Genomic DNA, 19914 nt, shown 5'->3' with positions numbered 1-19914 from the left:
AATTTAAGTTACTAGCCCAGGGAAGCAGGCCTGAGTAAAACAGAAACGAGGAATTTGATGGCCAGGAAGTAACAATAGGAGGGTACTTTCCAGGGAGTAAATGTAGGCCATGGAGCTAGAGTAGAATTGTCTACATTGAAGTCATTCTGATGCACAAGTGAAATAAAATACTCATTTTATAGGTATTAAAGGCAAAACCTTTGAGTAAGCCTTTGGATGAAGGCCGAAAAAATTCCTGGCTAACTGTCCTAGAGAGATAGTTAAAAATGTGCTGCCATGTCTAGAGATCTCATTCTGTCTATGGCAAGGTAGTTTCTACTCAATTTAATCACCAAAGCTGAATTGTAAAACATGGACAAATATTTATAGAACAACTTTTTGAAAACAGTTGCAACTGAAGCAACCAATCAATCAATACAGGAAAAACTGTGGTCCTTAAGAATAAGACTGGTGCAAAACTATTACAACAAACTCTCCCAAAACACCTCAGTTAATACCCATTAAGTTTAAACATTGGTATAAAATTCAATGTAAACAATTAAAAAAGGAAAAATGGCAGCACATATGCCTCTATCATGTGACTAATCTTTCTTAGATGCATCACCTAGAAGTCTAATGGCTTTCAAATGTCATTTCCATTTCTAATGATGATCTTGCCACATGTGGCTGGAGACACACTACAGTAATGCTGAAAAAACAAAAAAACAAAACAAAACAAAAAAAAAAAAAAAAAACCAAAAAAACCTTGATGCAGTCTTATTAAGTGTTGTAAAGAACCTAAAAGCTAGGACCAGTAAAATCCACAGAAATTCACTCTTGCCTTTAAGAACTTCTGAAAACTCTTTGTTTTAAAAAAGGGGGAGGGGAGAAAGAAAAAAAAACAATAGGGCAGGAACCTAAATTCTGAGACCAAATGTGAAAGTCATATTTGGTAGTTCTCAGTGACAATGGAAAATGTGTTTGGAACTCTGCTGAAGTGTTGCTGAAAAGCATATGGTGCTGATAACAACAATCCAATATGTGGCTGCTCATTCTTGCCGACTCCTCCCCCCTCCGAAGCAGGTTAGCATTGAAGGTGGTATGGAAGCCTGCATACCTGTTCCACTCTCTTCCTCCTCCCTTGCTCCTCAGCCTCCTTCTCTCCTCCTTCGCTCGCTCAACCTCTTTTGTTCAGTATGAACAAAAACTTGAAGCTAATTTGTACTACTGGATATCTGACTGGAGCCACAGATACAGACTCAGTATTGTTCTTACTGAAACACAGCATGGAATTAACATTAAACTTAAATAAAACAAACCTAAATTAAAAATGCAAAAAAAAAAAAAAGAAAAAGAAAAAAGAAAGAAAGAAAGAAAAAGAAAAGAAAGAAAGAGAATAAGACTGGTGGTGGTGCATACCTTTAGTCCCAACACTCCGGAGGCAAAAACAGGTGGATCTCGTGAGATTGAGGCCAGCCTGGTCTACAGAGTGAATACCAGGACAGCCAAGGCTACACAGAGAAACCCTGTCTCAAAAAACAAAAACAAAACCAAAACGACTGTCTAATTTACCCCAGTTTTGTTTGTTTGTTTTAGGTCTTACTGGTCTAAGGAGAGAAAGACTTAAATTCAGAATGGCCAAAGAATTTAGTACTTTTGAGTCCAGAAACCTAATACAATGAGTAGCTGGAAGGCTAAAGACCTGGCATGGACTTCAAAACCATGTGATACTGGGGATGAAAGTTCCCAAGCTGTTAAGTGAGAACTTAATAAACACTCCAAGCTTTCAGTGAGAACTTCAAAAAGAGTGTGAAAGGAATGGCATTTGCCTGAAGGAAAAGACCAAACACAAGGAGGATTGGGGGTGGGAGGAATGCATTCTAAACTCAGCCCTTGGTATATGCTGATGAATTGCCAGTTCTCTAACAAAAACAAACCTAGAACCCACCATGTTGAACAACAACAACATCTGGTTTTCAATCTTCCTAATGCTGTGACCCTTTAATACCTCATGCTGTGGTGACCTCCAACCATAAAATTATTTCCACTGCTTATCCATAACTGTTATGAATCATAATGTAAATATTTTTGGAGATAAAGGCTTGCCAAAGGGGTCACAACCCACAGATTGAGAAATGATGATACAGAGCCTCTGCAGTTTTCTCTCTAAGTTACTGGACTCCAATAAAAATCATAAGACGTACTAAAGGATAGGACCAAAGAACTGAAAGCAAATAGAAAAACAGAAAGTGTCCTCAAGAGATCCAATATTTAAGTTATCAGACAGAGACTCTAAATAACAGCTGTTTTCAATTTCTGGCTATTATGAATATAGCAATAATGAGCATGAATGAGCAAGTATCTATGTAGTAAGATGTGTGATCTAGCTCTATTTGAAGTAGACAGATTTCCAGCATCCTATGGCACCACCATACTGATTTCCATAGTGGCTGCACAAGTTTGCATCCCCATTAGCAATGAATAATTGTTATCTCCTCCCCATCCTCATCAGCATATGTTGTCATTTGACTTATTGACCTTAATCATTATGACTGGTGTAAGATGAAATCTCAAAGTAGCTTTGATTTGTATTTCCCTGATGACTAAGCGTATTGAGTATTTCTTTGATTCTTAGTCATTTGTGTTTGACCTTTTGAGAACTTTCTGCTTAGTTCTGTATCCCATTCTCTCTCTCTCTCTCTCTTTCTCTCTCTCTCTCTCTCTCTCTCTCTCTCTCTCTCTCTCTCTCTCTCTCTCTCTCTCTCTCTCTCTCTCCCTTTTTTGTTTTGTTTTGTTTTGGGGTTTTTTGTTTGTTTTTTCAAGACAGGGTTTCTCTGTAGCTTTGGAGCATGTCCTGAAACTCACTCTGTAGAACAGGCTGGCTACCAGATGAGGAGAATTTTGGGGAGAGGAGGCAGAGAGAAGTCACTAGAGAGACGCCATGTAGCTGCTGAAGGAGTAACATGCCAGATTATGGGTAACCCACAGCAATACATAGTTTAATAGAAATGGGTTAATAATTAAGAGAGAGCTAACCAGTAAGAAGCCTAAGCCTTTGGCCAAACAGTTTATAAATAATGTAAGTCTCTGTGTGTTTCGGGCAAAATGGCTATGGGACCAGGTGGAACTAGAAACCTTAAATCAATGACTGTCTTGACATAGATAGCTTACCAAGGCTAAATAAGATCAAAGAAGCAATGTAAACAGATCCATGACCCCAATGAAATAGAAAACAGTAATTAAAATCTCACAAACAAACAAACAATCCATGGCCAGGAGTGCAGAATTCATGCCAATATTCCTCAAATTACTTCACAAAATAGAAACTGAAGGCACCTTTCCTAGTTCTTCTTTCCATTTTTTTCCTTCTTTTTTTCCTCCTCCTCCTCTTTGAGTCGGGGTTTCTCTGTGTAGCCCTGGATGTCCTGGAACTCACTCTGTAGACCAGGCTGGCCTCAAACTCAGATACCTGCCTGGCTCTGCCCCCAGAGCACTAGGATTAAAGGAGTGGGCCACCATGCCCAGCTCTCCTAATTTTTATGAACCCACTTTGATACCCAAATCACACAAAGACTCAACAATAAAAGAAAATTATGAGCCAATATCCCTTATGAATATAGATGCAAATATTCTCATTAAAATACTTTCAAACTGAATCCAAGAACACATATGATCAAGTTGACTTTATTCCAGAGATGCAAGAATGGGTCAACACACACAGATTAATAAACATGATCCACCACATAAACAGGCTGAAAACATGAAACCACATAAACATGAAAACCACATGATTATCTCATTAGATTCAGAAAAGGCCTTTGACAAAATCCAACATCTCTTTATTATAAAAGTCCTGGAGAGGCTGAAGATACAAGGCAATTTATAGTAAGCCCACAGCCAACATCAGCTTAAGCAAAGAGAAACGTGAAGAATTTCCATTAAAATCAGAGCAAGACAGGGAATGATGTTCACTCTTTCCATACTTATTCAGTTTAAATACTTGGATGGTTAGCTAAAATAAAATAAGATGTGTAGTTCAAGGAGATACAAATAGAAAAAGAAGTGAAACTATATTTATTTATAGATGATATGATTTTTATACATAAGAGACTCTAAAAACTAAACCAAGAAACTTCTGAGAAACACTTTCAGCAATGTAGCATAATACAAAATTAACACATAAAATCAGCAGCCCTCTGATATTCAAATGACAGACTGAGAAAGAAACCAGGGAAATAGTACCTTTCAAAATAGGTTTTAAAAGCCCCATGTCAGGCCAAGAAACCCCTCCTCCCTCCCTCCCTCCTCCCCTCCCTCCCTCCCTCCCTCCCTCCCTCCCTCTCTCCCTCCCTCCCTTTCTCTCCCTTTCCCTTTCTGTTTTCTCTCTGTCTCCCTTCTCTCTTCTCTTTCTCCCTTTCCCTCTCCTCTCTCTCTCTCTCTCTCTCTCTCTCTCTCTCTGCCTCCTACTTGTGAATCAGATAATAAGCTCTCAGCTACTGCTTCCAGCACCATGCCTGCCAACTGCCATGCCCCCCACCACAATGTATGGACTCACCATACACACAATTAAATTGTATAAGTTTTGCCTTATAGCAGTAGGTTGTCTTATAGTAATAGAACAGTAACCAAGACAGAAGTTGGTACCAGGGAGGGGTGTATTGCTGTGACAGGCCTGATAAAGTGGGTTGTTGGAAGAATGTGGACTTTGGGACCTTGGATTAGGAGAATGGTTGAATTTTTTTTTTTTTTTTACATGTCGATCCCAGTTCCCTCTCCCTCTCCCCCTCCCCCTCCCTCCCTCCCTGTTACTCTCTCTGCCCCCTCACATGCATCCTGACCACCCTCCCCTCCCATCCCCCACCCCAATTTCACATGTAGTGCAATGCCATCCAGGTGGGGTCGTGTAAATCTGTCAAGTCATTTGAAGTAGGGACTAGGACTTCTCTCCTGTCTCTAGGTTAAGGCAGTATCCCTCCATGGGGGAATATGTCTGCATCAAGGTCCTATGAGCACCAGGAATACATTCTGGTTCCACTGTCTGAGGTCCCTTAGACTGCTCAGTCCTTTTAGCTGAGACCCATATTCAGGGGGGCCTGAGTCAGTCCAATGCTGGATTCCCAGCTATCAGTCTGGGGGCCCGTTAGTTCCTCCTCGTTCAGGTCAGCTGTCTCTATGTGTTTCTGCAACCTGGTCTTGTCCTCTCCCTCTGCATCTGGATTCTAGTTCTACTCGGTGTTTAGTTATGGGTGTTTGTTTCTGTTTCCAACAGGTACTAGATGAGGCCTCCATGCTGGGGAAGGGCATTTATGGTAGCCTTTTCACGGTTGCTCAAATTGTTAGTTGGCAGCAGTCTTGTAGGTCTCTAGACCTTTCTTTCTCTTCAAACCAATAAGACTAATTCCCATTTTCCTGAGGAACTGCCATACTGATGTCCAAAATGGCTGTATGAGTTTGCTTTCGGTGCCATCTTGGCAAAAAAGTCCATGAAGATCATCTTAACAGGTGCAATAGGTAATTCTCATGTAGTTGCAAGTAGCATACTAAATGAAAGCACTCCCTTTTCTGGAGGCAACTCCCTTAAATAATACTTGAAGGTAGCTCTAGATTTCATTTCTGGTTAGTCTTATTGTCGTCTATGGTAGACTAAATTGTCTTTGCTTCCTATATAAATATGCTGTTTGTTTTCTTCTCACGGAAACCTTATAGGACAGACAAGGAACCGTTTTTATATTATATGAACCTCTGAAGAGATACAAGTTGGGCATGTTGTAAGTATGAAGTATGTCTATGATATGTAATAAGCTAAAAACACCTTTGAGTTTTAATCAGCATGCTGATTTATCTCATTTTATTTAGATCCTCTAGTACTTCACAAAGTGTTGGTGTCAGGTAGAAGTCTATGCTTAACATAACCTCGTACACATACAAGGCTCAAATATTATTGATAGGCAGCCAGCTCAGATGACCCAATTGTGAAAAGCTTGTTGTCAATCTGGAATGCTTAAGAAAAGTGCTTGGTGACCTGGGCAGATGTTCTTCCAAAGTAGGGCTGGAGCCAGTTTGGTCACATGCACTTTTCTCCGGGGTTGTGGATATGAGCAGAGTCCTGATGTTATAGCCACTCACCCCCATTGATGCTTTTGCATTCTTAGAAGTGCTCTTTCTTCCCCGTTGGAGATAGAATGTGGCTACAATTTAATCTAGTGCTGTGATACCAGAAATGAGCCCCTATCTGTAACATCTACACAAACATGCATTCATTTCATCTGTCGAGATATTTACATCCAGAATAACAGGAAGTAAGAAAGGAGCTCCTTCTGCTTCCCAGTGATATCCTACCCCTCAGCTCCCTCCTTGCTCTGAGCCCCTAACCTAGATGTCTACACCATACAGATGTGCTACTGTGGTGCTAGGGCAGTAGCAGGGCAAAAATAACAAGGCAACTACTGTGACTAGGCAAACAATGCAACCAATTGGATTTGGTGTTGGCAGGCTAATAAAAAATAAGTATTTTCCAGAGTAAGAGTCTAATTAGATGGGAAAGATGCAAACTCCAAGTACATTTTTAAACTCAGGAACTTAGGCAAATACATTTGTTAATTACAAGAACTGGAAAGAAGAACACAGATATATGAACTCTTACTGTCCACCAGCTGGCAACAAAAGGTGAACTACTAAGGACAAGTTGCCCTAGGGCTACAACTAAATAAACCCACATGCACATGGGATGAGGTGGGGAAGCCAGGTAGGGAAGCGAAATCCTCTAGGATTCAGGTGCATAGGAGCAGGTCATCTGAGGCAACAAGCCCACACCATTAGCAAAATTTCAATCACAAAGAGTAGATAGACAACCTGAAATCATGAAGGGGGAACCTGACCATGGGATATTAAAAATGAGGCCACTTTGGGAGATGCAGATCAGTAGGAGGCTGGCATGAAGAAAGCTTGTCAGCAAGTGGCAGGGCCCAGGGTCAAAAGCAGGATTTGTGTCCCAAAACTGACAGAATGACACAGGGAAATATTAATAGAGCATAGACAAAGCTCCTGGCCTATGGACCATAGGAAGATTTATGTGGTGGGTCCCTAGACTTAGAAGTACCAGGCAAGAGGAAATCTACTACAGAATTTAAGAGTTATATGGGATTTTCATGAATAAGCTCCCAATCATCAAGCTGACCTATCAGCAAGGTAGATTTGATACTTATGCCCACAGGGAAAAAAAATAATCAGCCTGGTAACTAAATGGAACTCACCCATCTGTCCCTATACACCTTCACCTAAAAGTTCAGTCAGGAATGTTTTGACCTGCATCACAGCTTCAGCAGCAGAAATGGTCCTATCAGTGTATTTCCTAGGAAGATATTGCTACCCATACAGTCTACAGAAAGGGCAGCATTGAAAGGATTTCAGAATCTACTGCCTTTTTTACTATGTTGTATGCCCCTTCATTTTCTTATCCCTTATTGCAATTATGACCTAAAGAATGTTAGAGCAGTGTAGGACCCTGGTAATTAAGCCACACTCTTATTAAAGGTAGGAAACTGGCTTAGAGAAGAGATGTGACTTTTCTGGATCCCAAAGTAGGTCATCTATACAGTCACTCTAGACTTTCATTCACTAAAGTTACAGTAAGTGGCAGCTTTACTGAGGGAATCTAGTTATGTAATGATTATCAGATTTTTGTGAGTTAGGGTACATCATTGTTTACATTTGCAAAGAATTGCTAATTTACTTTTTCTGAATATTAGAGAAGATTCCCGATGTTCTTGCAATTCTCACTTGTATCTAGCTGAATGAAGGGATAGAATAACAGCTACACAAAAGAATTGTACTAAGCTAGGAACATGGGCAGTGTCCAGGAGAGGGTCTCATTTTATATAGTTTACACAGAAAAAGAAAAGATGCTCCTTAATTTTCTCTAGTATTTTAATAAAGGGCTTTCAGGAGATGGCTCAGCATGTTTGACTTTATTGAAATCATGTCATGTCAGATGTGGTGCACCAGCCAATCACCCCTTTAGGAAAAAAAGGGAGTTCAAGAGGGGAAGACCCTACAGACCAGACAGCTGTAGTTTGGCTTTCCTGGTATAAACTCCATTTATTCTGGGATATTTCTGAAAGATATAAAATGAAGAAATTCCAAGGAAAGGAAATAGGAAGAAAGTTCTTAAAATGAATTAATAGAGAAGGCATTAAACCATTTCTGCATATATATATATATATATATCTGCATACACATGTACACATATACCTACAAAAATTTTAAGTAGATCTCTATTTTTAATGTATACATGAAAAAATGCCCAAGGAGCTTAGTGAAGACACCCAAACCAGATCTTGGTTTTGTTAATCTTGGTAGATTCCGGTTTTTAAACCCAGGTCTAACACTTAACTCTGGTAATAAAACACAAGCTACTTTTCGAAATTACTCAGTCTGGAGTTGATTTTTACTATGATTTATTTTTATTTTATTGTTTGCTTGTTTGTAACCCCGATTGTCCTAGAAGTCACTATATAACATGACCAGGCAGGTCATCCTGGAACTCACAGAGAGCTACCTGCCTCTGCCTCTGAAGTGCTGGAATTAAAGGCACACACCACTACCACCAATGTATTTATTTTCTTAAATGAAGGTATACTAGTGGTTGTCCATAGAAGGGGTGGGCTTGTCCTTTCATTTGGGAAATGGAACTCAAAAAGCTCAGAATCACTGATTTAGTCCAAGTTATTGTAGAAAAAGGAAATGAAGACTCAGAGACTTGCCACAAAGTTAGCCAGTGGCAAGGCAAAACAAAAACAAAAACAAAATAATCAAACCAAACCAAACAAACAAAAAACCAAACAAAACAAAAACAAAAACCCAGAGTACAAAACAAAAAAACTGGACTCTAAAAAGGGAGGGAGGGAGGGAGGGAAAGGGAACTGGGATCGACATGTAAAATAAAAAATAAATAAATACATAAATAAATAAAACTGAACTCCATTTTTAGAAACTAGGAAGCTTTGATTTCAGGGCTTGTTTTCAAGAGGTGACCTTGGGAACAGTCCCATCTCACTTAAGTGTTATCTCCCTTAAGAAGTAATACTTATTAAAAATTAATCCACTCATGCCAGACATCGTGGCACATGCCTTTAATCCCAGCACATGGCAGGCAGACTTTGTGAGTTTTAGTCCAGCCCAGATTACATAATGTGTTCCTATCCAAAATAATAACACCAACCCATACACCTAACCTTTTTTGCTTTTTCCTCTGGTAAGGATTTAAAAAATAGCTAGAAAGTTCTCTTGATTTTTTGTATGAAACAATATCCACTCGTTTGGCTTGTTCTCTAGCCATGGTATAAATGGCGTAGAGTAACAGAGGCTGTTCACGAATAGAGACATGTGTCTTTGAACATGAGTTACTCATAAGTAGAAGAAATTACTTGTTCATATGAAATAGAAAATAAAACTCAGACAAGCCTCTAGAAACCAGAGATGCAAATGCCTCTACAGATAAGAAAATTGTTAGATATGAATGACACTTAGCAATGATTCTTTTCAAAATTAGCACTGCTGTCCTAGTTTAGTAGTAGCCTTTTACTAGAAATGATTGAACCTATTGCTATATTCTGCTAAGTTGATTAATAAAAAATATTTATTACATAAATCCTTTCTGTTGACAAGTTAAAATGGAGTCTCATCTTTCATATCTCCCTGAAGATTGCCACCTTGTGAGATTGAAAATACTCATTAAATTCCATCACCAGCCGTACAAATGAGAGGGCGATTGTTTTTAAGCATGTGAGGAGAATCACTGGTAAACTCATTTGTTTGGATATCATTAACAGAACAATCGGTGTGGATCTCCAGGGGGTCCTCATGACCTTTGCTCGCAATCTCTTCATCATCCATCAAGAAATATCAGCACCTAATATGCAAGGCGAGACCAATTTTAAGGTGAGGTGTTAATTAACTAACGATCCTGGTTAATTTCTATACAAGGGCTGAAAATACCTCATGCTGTATTGTAAACAAGTGCTAAACCATCTTTTTTTTCATTCTTCTTTTTCTTGTAAGCAGTACACATTTTACAATGAGCAAGGTCAATTTTGTAAGGTTCCCATTGAACGCGTTAGTTAAATTTAATAGTTTGAAACTTTTTCTTTGAAATATAGGAGACTTGCTTTAACTTGCTGCCATTTTGTAAGTCAGGCTCATAAGACAACAGAGCTCTCTGATGTTGGAAGTGAAGTTGAAACGTCACAATGGAACCAAAATCAAGACTGTAACTAATTTATGATGTACCTATCTGTACTTCACATAATTTGTGTCTGGATAAGTGATTCCTGTAGGGCCTGGTTTCTAGAGCCAGATAAGCACTCAGAACCAAGAAGAACAGTGTTTGTTAAAGAGAAGCAGAAGAAAAATCCAAGCATCTATCTACCCATTCCATTTCTTCAAAGTGAGGTGACCTTCACCACTAACCTTTTTAAACCTCCATATGGCTTCTAAAGATCCAAAGTCTCCACACTCTAGAATGCAGGAGACAGCTGCTGAGAAGAGCTGCTGATGTGGTCCTGATGAGCAAGTTTTTAATCTTACTCCTAGTGTAGGCCCTTAGCAGTGTTTAAATGGATCACATAACTCTAAGGACTCAAATGGAAATCACATGTCATTTTTCTTTTAAATAGGAAGCTCAAGCTTCATATGAAATACTAGTCTTTTTCTTTTTTTGTTTTTATTACTCAAACTAAGGTTTATCCTCTTTAATAACAATGTTTCAGCCTTCAAATGATTTAAGACCTAAGAGACTGACCATTGGTTTTTTTTCCCATCATGAATGAGACGATTTGACAAAAATAAAGTAAAAAAATATCTTAAATGAACAAATTAGACTAAACTGGTGCTTCTGAACTTTTTGTGCTACAATCCTAGTCTAAGGACAAGCCAGTCCTTCACAGCTGCTCATCACTAATCTCTCTCTCTCTCTCTCTCTCTCTCTCTCTCTCTCTCTCTCTCTCTCTCTCTCTCTCTCTCTCTCTCTTTTTTTTTTTTTTTTTTTTTTTTTTTTTTAAGAAACAAAGTAATAGTCAATGTCAACTTGAACTTTAGAGTCAGTAATTTTTAAAAGTAATTTGGGTCTCATTACCAGACTTCATGGCAGACTAAGAACAAATTCCTGGGCTCTACCCATATTAACAAAACCAGAATCTTTGTTTTGGGGTAGTGAGGCCCAAGAGTGTGTGTCTCTCCACAGAAGGCTCACCTCTGCATCACTATTCACAGTTACCAAGGGATCTGTTATGGTTTGGATACAGTTTAAGTGTGTGTCCCAGTGGTTCCTGTGGTGGAAGCTTGCTTTTCAGTTTCCCAGTGATATGGTATAAAAGGTGGTGGAACTTTTAAGAGATTCAGCTAGTGGCGAATTCATTGGAGGAAATCCCGTTTGGATGAGACTGGTGCAATTTCATAGAATACTATTTAGTCCTTGCAAGAGAACAAGATTGGCCTCTCCCCACTTTCTGGGCTTCCTGACTCACTGTGAGATCTCTTCTGGTTGAGTAGAGTTCCCATTATAGTGCCATCTGCTATGGTGTGATGTAGCTAAGGAGTCAAAGGCTATATTGGTATCCAGTCTTGGACTTTCAGCCTCCAAATTGTGAGCTAAAGTATGTATAATAGGATGAAATTGGGATAACAGAAACAAACCCATACTTTATGATTTTTAAAAGGGTACTAAAACAATTCAGTGGAAGAAAAAAATAGTCTTTTTAAATACAAAGTGTTAGAACAAACAAAACTTACAAATAATAAGGTTGGACTTCTTCAAGGTACTCTTTCAAAATAAGATGGATCAACAGCCACAATATAACAGTTAAAACTATCAGATGCTTAGGAAGAAACACAAATATAAGTCTTCATAACTTTGTATTAGCTATGAGGCCTAAGACAAAAGTGATCAATGTAAAAACAAATTACTTGGACCTTATCAAATAAGATATGGAATATGGTAAAAATATTTGCAAAGTATATATTTGAGAAGCCTATAGTATCAGAGTATATAAAAATATTCTTATATACAATAATAGAAATGCAAATAACCCAGTAAAATGCAAGCAAAGAACTTGAATACCTATGTCTTCAAAGTAGATATACAAATGACCAATGTATGAATAAATGTTAAACATCGTAAGTCATTAATGAAATACAAATCAAGACCATATCCAGCTAAATGGCTATAATAAAAAAAAAGAAATAAACATTTGCAAGGATTTGGGGGAAATGAGAACTGGAACCTTCACATATTGTTGTAAAATAGTTTGATGTATATTTTAATATTTTAATACAAAATTACCATATGATCCAATAATTCTATTCTTAGATATGTACACACAATTATCAAAAACATATATTTGTACATTAAGAGTCATTGAAGCATGATTTATAATAACTAAAAAGTATAAACAACCAAAATGTATGTCAGTGAGAAAATAGTGAATTCCATTATGGTATATGGATAATATTCATATACTGGAATATTATGGAATATTGTTCAGCCATAAAGGGAGTGATGTGTTGACAGTGTGTATGACAACATGGATGAATGTTGAAGACATTGTGCTAAGTGAAAGAAACCAGACATAAAAAATAATTCCTGTATAATTCCATTATATGAGGGAGAACAAGGGCTAATGGGTAGAAGGTTTCTATTTGGGATGATGTAGATGCTATGAAATCACACAGTATGTTTGCTACTGAATTCTATACTATAAAGAGATGTTTCATATAGTAGGTAGACAATTCCTTAATACATTTAAAGGAAAATAGAAAGTTGTCAGCTTTGTTCCCAGAAAACAATGAAAATAATCTTTTAGCCTACTAGCCCTCCTTTTAAAGAATCTTAGACTGCTACTTCTCAAGTTGTTTTTTCTGAGCTGTCATGGATTAATGCTTTTTATCTGGTATACTAAGTTGACTAGAAAAATAAATTTTTTTTAAAAATGTGCATAATGTAAACCTAATGTTTTCATTGTTAGACTTAATGGGCATAGAATTCTAGGATATAACATTTTTGAGTTCTAGCTCTTTTTATTTATTTATTTATTTTTTTGTCTGTTTTGTTTTGTTTTTCAAGATAGGGTTTTTCTATGTAGCCCTGGCTGTCCTGGAAATCACTCTGTAGACCAAGATGGCCTTGAACTCATAGAGATCCACTTGCCTCTGCTTCCTGAGTGTTAGAATTAAAGGTGTGTGCCACCACCACCTGGCTTCTAGCTTATTAAAAAAAAAAAAAAAACTCACATCACCAAGTCTAAAAACCAGTAATATGATGGGTACCAGTGAGCGGAACACATTTTAAGCAAAATTGATCTAAACCACACTCAGTTTTGAAAAAGGATAAATACTTGTGGGGTGGATGTTATAAGAAATTTTTAAAGTAATAATACTGTGTTTACTGTTATTCACAGACTACCATTGATGATATCGAAACCATTTTAGGAGTAACAGAAGAAAATAAAATGAGATTTGAAGAAGAAAAAGAGCATAATGAAGAAAACAAAGAAGAGAACTTGTATGAGTCTGTTGAGTTACACTCAGATGCATCATGACTTGATCTCTGTCTAGAAAACGAAAGAACAATGTTTCCTTTGCTATTAGTATAAAAGTGGGGAAGTTATTTGCTTTATTTGCCAAGAAATAAATCATAACAAATTGTAATGTAATAGTCTTTAAAATCCTGTTTATTATGTGATGTTATTTTACTCATTAAACAAACCTATTGGTGTTTTCACTTCTGAATGGTAAGCAATCCCTTCCTCCCCCCAAACCAACCAACCGTGGCCTCAGAAAAGAAAAAACTAGAAGGAAGCCTTTGCCTCACTCCTACATTTACTTCTCCATGATTTCAGTACTGTACACCTAGTTTTCTTACTCAAGAATCACTTAGCTTCTGCCTTTAAAACAATGAATAAATCTTAGTTATCACTATTTGTCTGAACATAAACATCTTCTCCCTCTTAATTAAATCAGTTTTAAGTGATTCTTTATCATTCACTGTTTACACTGTACCAAGCACTTATTGTTTGTTCTTGATTTCACAGAGTAAGTAAAGCAGACATGAAGTTAACCACATCGGAATGTGTCTAGGTGGCAGTATCTGCTCTTGGTTTAAGACAGTGTAACTGAAGCCCTTAGTGTGAATGAAAATCCCCATTGCAAGTTTTCAGTATGACAACAGTAGAATTTTTGCAAGCTGAATTCAACTGTATCTTTTAAAGGGCAAATGGATGAAGTTAAGCATGTCATGAACTCTCTGTATCTGCTACATAAATTGTCTAAAAGCATTTCTACATATGCCAGATTTATTGATGGATAAAATAGGCAAGGTGCAACACCAAAATCACATACAGTTTTAAAGAACAACCTTTACATCAATAAAAACACATAAACTTGGGAAATATTTTTTCCTGTGAAATTACAATCATTTTTAAACTGCTTCAGCCACAGGCTAAGAGTTTCTGCAATAAAATTAACATTTCTCTGTATGTCAGCTTTTGTTTAGCCATTGTAGGAAATACATTAATTAGCCAGGTTTCCTGTCTGTGCTAGGTACAGTGATGACCTCTTTTTCTTGCCAGATCTCTCTAATCCATACGAGGGGCCTATTGTCCAGACACTTGACGGATATGAAATGCTGCATGCCCATTAGAGTCACTCTTATATCGAAGCCAGAGCAACATAAGGTCCAGGAGACTCATTAGTTCACTGGCACAATCATGTCCTGAGAGTAAATGAAACCCTCTGTCTCCTTATGGCTCTCATCTGCTCTGGACTTTAAAAGAAAACTGTCTCCGTTTTGTTCAGCACAGCAGTGGATCATTCACATGGTCAAAGCCCTCCTCACAAAACCATTAAAGCCATAGGGAAGTTCCGAGTGTGGACTGTGATTAGCACTCCTGAGCCTGGAGCTGCTGGCAACAGTAAAGCAGCTTGCTCTCCTGTAACTTTTTTTTTTTTTTTTAACCACATGATTGGTTTTTCAAACAATGTCGCTTGCCTCCTTTGCATACTATAATTTTGCAACACAGAACTTGATTTCAAATTCAGGCCTTCTCTCCAAATCCAGGTCCATACTAAGTAATAGGAAGATGGCTCTCTCCCCAAACACCTACAGCTTCAAAATGAAAGGCAAAATATCTGTAGACAATCACATCAAGTAATTAAGTGGAAGAAGCCAGAGGACCAAATCAAATTAGTGAAATGTTTTAATTACAGAACATTTGCAAAGAAGCACAGTCTATTATCTTCCAGCATATATATGTTACAAAGATACTGTGTAGCTATCAAACTAAATTTAGTTTGAAAACATGCTTATGTGTGTACAATGTATAAAGCATCCCAAACAGTTCAGGAAAGATGAACTGCTGAATTTTTACTGACTTGTATTAGTAAAAGTTTGGAAATCATGTGTCATTTTCTACTAACCAGTAAAGCTAATTCTGTATGAGATGTGACCTGCTGTCTGCTGATGAAGAGCTGCAGTAAAAAAGTGCACTCACTATTTAGTAAAGCATTATTGGTCATACAAGCATGCTATCCACTGATATACCTCCTGCCCACTAGCTACTTACACTTGCCACTCACTGAACATTTAGTATGGCTAGATATATGCTGGACAAGAAAATCTGTAATTCTAGTGCATCTTCCCAGCAAACTCATGAAGGTAGTTATTACTACTGTCCTCATCTTAGATATAAAAAAAAAAATCAAGACTTAATAAGAGTACTTCACCCCATGCTTTAGATTAAATGAAAATAATTTTGAGATTTGCTCCTTTTTTGCCATGATTTTAACATTTTTCATAAAGTAGGAAGTTTAATTTCACTTGCTCCAGGTCACACAACACATTTGCTATCTTCTATAATATTTCTAGTGTGATTCCCTAAAATATAGGAACACAAGTTAATTTAAACACATCTCCTGATAATAAAACCAACTTGCTAGGGCAGTCCTGGGGAGGACTGGGGCAAGGGTATGGGGGAGTATATATGAACAAAATACATTATATCCATGTATAAAATTTTCAAATGATAAATACAAATTTTTAATTTTAATATTTACTTATTTTGAAATAGGATCTCACTACATATATCCCTGGCTGGCCTAAAACTCACTATGTAGATTAGGCTGGCCTCAAATTTACAGAGATCTGCCTTTCTGTCTCCCAAGTGTTGCAATTAAAGGCATGTACCAACCAAAGCAAACAAATTTTATTTTTAAATAAAATCATTTTATTCTAATTAACTCAAAAATAAAAATATCATATAGCTACATTAAAGACACCACTCCAGTGAATTTCTTTACAGTGAGAATGGCTACTCTAAAACAATGGAGCTTTGCGGTGGTTTGAGTAAGAATGGCCTTCATAGGCTCATAAATGTGAATGTTTGGTCACTGTGGAGTGTTACTATTTGAAAGGGTTAGGAGCTGTGGCCTTGTTGGAGGAAGCGTGTTATTGAGAGTGAGCTTTGACTTTTTAAAAGCCCTTGCCAAGGCCAGAATGACTGTCTGTCTATCTGTCTGTCTCTCTTCTCTCTGCCTGTGGCTCAGGATGTAGTTCTCAGCTACTGCTTCAGTGTCTGTTTGTATGCTGCCATGCTTCCTGTCATGCTCATAATGGACTAATCCTATGAAACTGTAAGCAAGCCCCAATTAAATGTTTTTGTTTATGAGTTGCCATGGTCATGGTGTCTCTTCACAGCAATAGAACACCGAGCAAGACAACGATCAATTATATTTCATCCTCCCAACTTCACAACCCCCTTTTGAAAGTAGGAAGTTTGTCTTTGTGGTGAAAATTCTAATACACTTTTAACTTTCTTTTCCTATATTTACAATAATTATATAGCAAAAAGTCTACTTGTGAGCTGGAAACATCACAAGACATCACAGTTATGGGATCAAATTATTAAGGGTGGGGGGAGAGTGCTGTCAGAATGCTCCTGAGGTGTGAGATCTGTGAGACTTTGGGAGGAAAATGATACCAAGAAAATGCTGGAGTTTGGAAGTAGGGAAGTTCCATTGTACAGTTTTGAGAAATGAGTACAGGGTCAAGAAGTGGGACTTCTGACAAGATGGAAAACAGCTAGGGAAGGGGATCATTTCATTTGTAACAGCCTCAGAACTATAAACATCCTGTTTTCAAATGTGAAAATAGACTTTCTATCATGAGTAATTTATTAGTAACCATCTGATAATTTTAACAATTAATAACCATTTGTATTCATCTGGCACCTTTCTTCTAAAGAGCTCAAAGCACTTTGCATTTGTTATCTCATTAATTCCCCACATTGTCCCTGTGGGGAAAGTAGTAAGTATCTTAACATTTAAATGTTTATCTTTCAAAATTTCTCAAGCATACATTAATTATATTTTTAAAACTATAAATGTTCATTAGTTTTATTTTACTGTTCCTCTAGCTTTAATGTGCAAAGCTCATTTGTTCAATTCCTCAAGTGCACTAATCATAGTCTTATTTGGAAAACCAAGATGGCAAGATCTTGTGAGGGTGGAAGACAAGAAAGAAGAAAACTTGCTTTTGCTATTTTCCCTTCCAAGTACTCACCAGGCTAGCTTCTGCTTAGATTCCAAGATCAGACAAGTCTTGTATTTTCAGGATGTTATGGCCATAGCATAGCCTGTCTTTGCTTTTCTCACTATAAATATTTGGTTCAGTCCACTGCAAGTGCAAATGGAGTATGCTATGGATCCTTTCTCTTTTGTTATATGGCTCCAGTGTACCCCCAGAGGTACATGTGCTGGTAACTTAGTCTCCAAGTATAACAGTATTGAGAGCTGGGAGATCAGGACCCAATGAAAGAAAGTTCAGTCATAGGCACCACCCTTGGAAGAGGTTAATGTAGTTCTCCAAGGATGAAGTTATTTTTTTCTTCAAGAGCCAGTTGTAAAACAAGGCTACCGTAAATGCTCAAATTTTGTAGACAGCTCTTGGTTTCTCTTTCCTGTTCTGTCATACATCCAAGGGGCCCCTAGTCAAATGTTGGCGCTATGTTGTTTGGAATTTCTAGCCATCAGATGATGAACCAAATAAGTATCTCATTGTTATAGAGAACCAATCCTCAGGTATTTTGTTACAGTAACATAGAATGGATTGAGACACCATTCCTTCCACAGTACATGCCACAGATTAGTCAGCACTGTATCTAAAAGCATGAGTTTGTAAAGTGAGCTATTATTTATATCACTATTTGAAGACACATTCCAAAGACACACAGACTTAATAAGGACCAGGAACTTTTTGTTCCAGCCCTCCCTCTCTTTAGTCTAGTCATATCTTCCACAATTTTCTGTCTAGATAAATGGCAGCTGATAATACCTGCTCCTTAGGGAAATCACAGAGATTAAATATCCAGTGTTGGGAGAGTATTTCAAAGATGAAACATTCTGCATAAATGTTTAAGCATTATTATTACATTGCTACTTCAAATGGAAGTTCTAACTTTGAAATGTGATTATACACTTTCCAGGAACCAAAAAAAAAAAAAAAAAACTTCATAACTACATATATAGGTTTATTTTTCACTCTAACAATCTAACTCATGGTTGTGAAACTTTATTGCACTTGATGGAAGGCCTTGGCTTTTATTAGTTTTAAACTGCTGGTTTCTGGGGTATTTATGTAAATGAGGGAAAGACACCAAAACAGTAAATAACAAGCATGTCCCTGCTGTTTAAAAATCTGTTGGTAAAAACAACCTAAATATAGCACAGGAAAATATAGCATTGATACCAATGACTAAAGTAGATTTGGGAGGTTTTGTTTTAATTTTTTGTGTGTGTCTGTATGTGTGGGAAAGCACATTTGTGTGGAATACATGTGCACATGTAAACACCACAGGACAACCTGGGTATAGTTGCTCAGGTACAGTCTTTCTTTCTGAGGTAGATTCTCTCACTGGCCTGGAATTCCCCAGGTAGGCTAGGCTAGCTAGTTGTCCAGTAAGCAGCAAACAACCACCTGTCTCCACCTTCTCAGCACTGGATTACAAGTGTACACCACTATGACTAGCTGTTATTTTACATTTTTTTTTAAGCAACCACAACAAGAACACAACAAACAAAAATGCGGTTCTGGATCGTCATGCTAGTAAGTTAAGCATTTTGCTGCCTAAGTCATCTTTCCCAACCTTTGGTTGGATAATGTTTTTTTTCAAAAGCATTTCTTTGCTACTCTGTAACATTTGGCTTCATGTTTACAATTATCATTATGTGTGCATACAACAGTGAGTGTGTGTACTTGAGGGCATGTGCCATCATACATACATAGAACAAAAGAAGGAAAGAGGAGAAGGGAGGAAGGGATGAGAGAAATATCAACAAATGCCAATCATTTGCAACATCAGTGAAAAAAACAGAATACATGTTCAACAGTCTTTTTATGGGTTATTTGCTATAGATGACCTCCATGAAACTATTAAAAATCATGTATTACTACCTACCACATAACCTAGCCATTCCACTTGTAGGTATTTACACAAGAGAAAAGAAAACTCATGCTCATTGAAGTACTTACAATACAAGTTTATAGGAGCTTCCAAATAAAACCCGGAAACAACCATTATCCATGAAGTAATAAACAGGTGAAAAAACACTGAATGATATAATACAATGGGATACTATTCAGTGACAAAAAGAGTGAAGTACTGCTAAACTCAATTACATAAAAGAATCTCTAATGATACAGAGCGAAGGACTTCAGACAGAAAGTATATTTATTTATCATTCTAGGAATTATAAACAGTAAAAAATGCTTGCCTGTGGTGGACTGGGTTGAGGAAAAGCAGGGGGGTGATAAAGGAGTAAAGAGAAAATTCTCAGGGTGGTATTCTGTTCACTGTGTTGAAATCCAAGTGGTCTTTGGATTTGTGCACA

General features: G+C 37.4%; 1 protein-coding gene across 1 annotated transcript in view; it reads left to right on the top strand.

Moving 5' to 3' along the window:
* The window catches only part of Iqch (IQ motif containing H), a 169620-nt gene extending 155956 nt beyond the window's left edge, over positions 1-13664 (top strand). Inside the window, exons 19-21 of the mRNA XM_051197720.1 lie at positions 5686-5747; positions 9810-9918; positions 13431-13664. Coding sequence (XP_051053677.1) covers positions 5686-5747; positions 9810-9918; positions 13431-13571 — 312 coding nt within the window. The 3' untranslated portion in view covers positions 13572-13664. The remainder of the gene's footprint in view (positions 1-5685; positions 5748-9809; positions 9919-13430) is intronic.
* Positions 13665-19914: the final 6250 nt, after the last annotated feature.

The sequence above is a fragment of the Phodopus roborovskii genome, unplaced genomic scaffold (genome assembly GCF_943737965.1).
Source record: "Phodopus roborovskii unplaced genomic scaffold, PHOROB, whole genome shotgun sequence".
NCBI lineage: Eukaryota > Metazoa > Chordata > Mammalia > Rodentia > Cricetidae > Phodopus > Phodopus roborovskii.
This window is presented reverse-complemented; position numbering and strand designations above follow the sequence as displayed.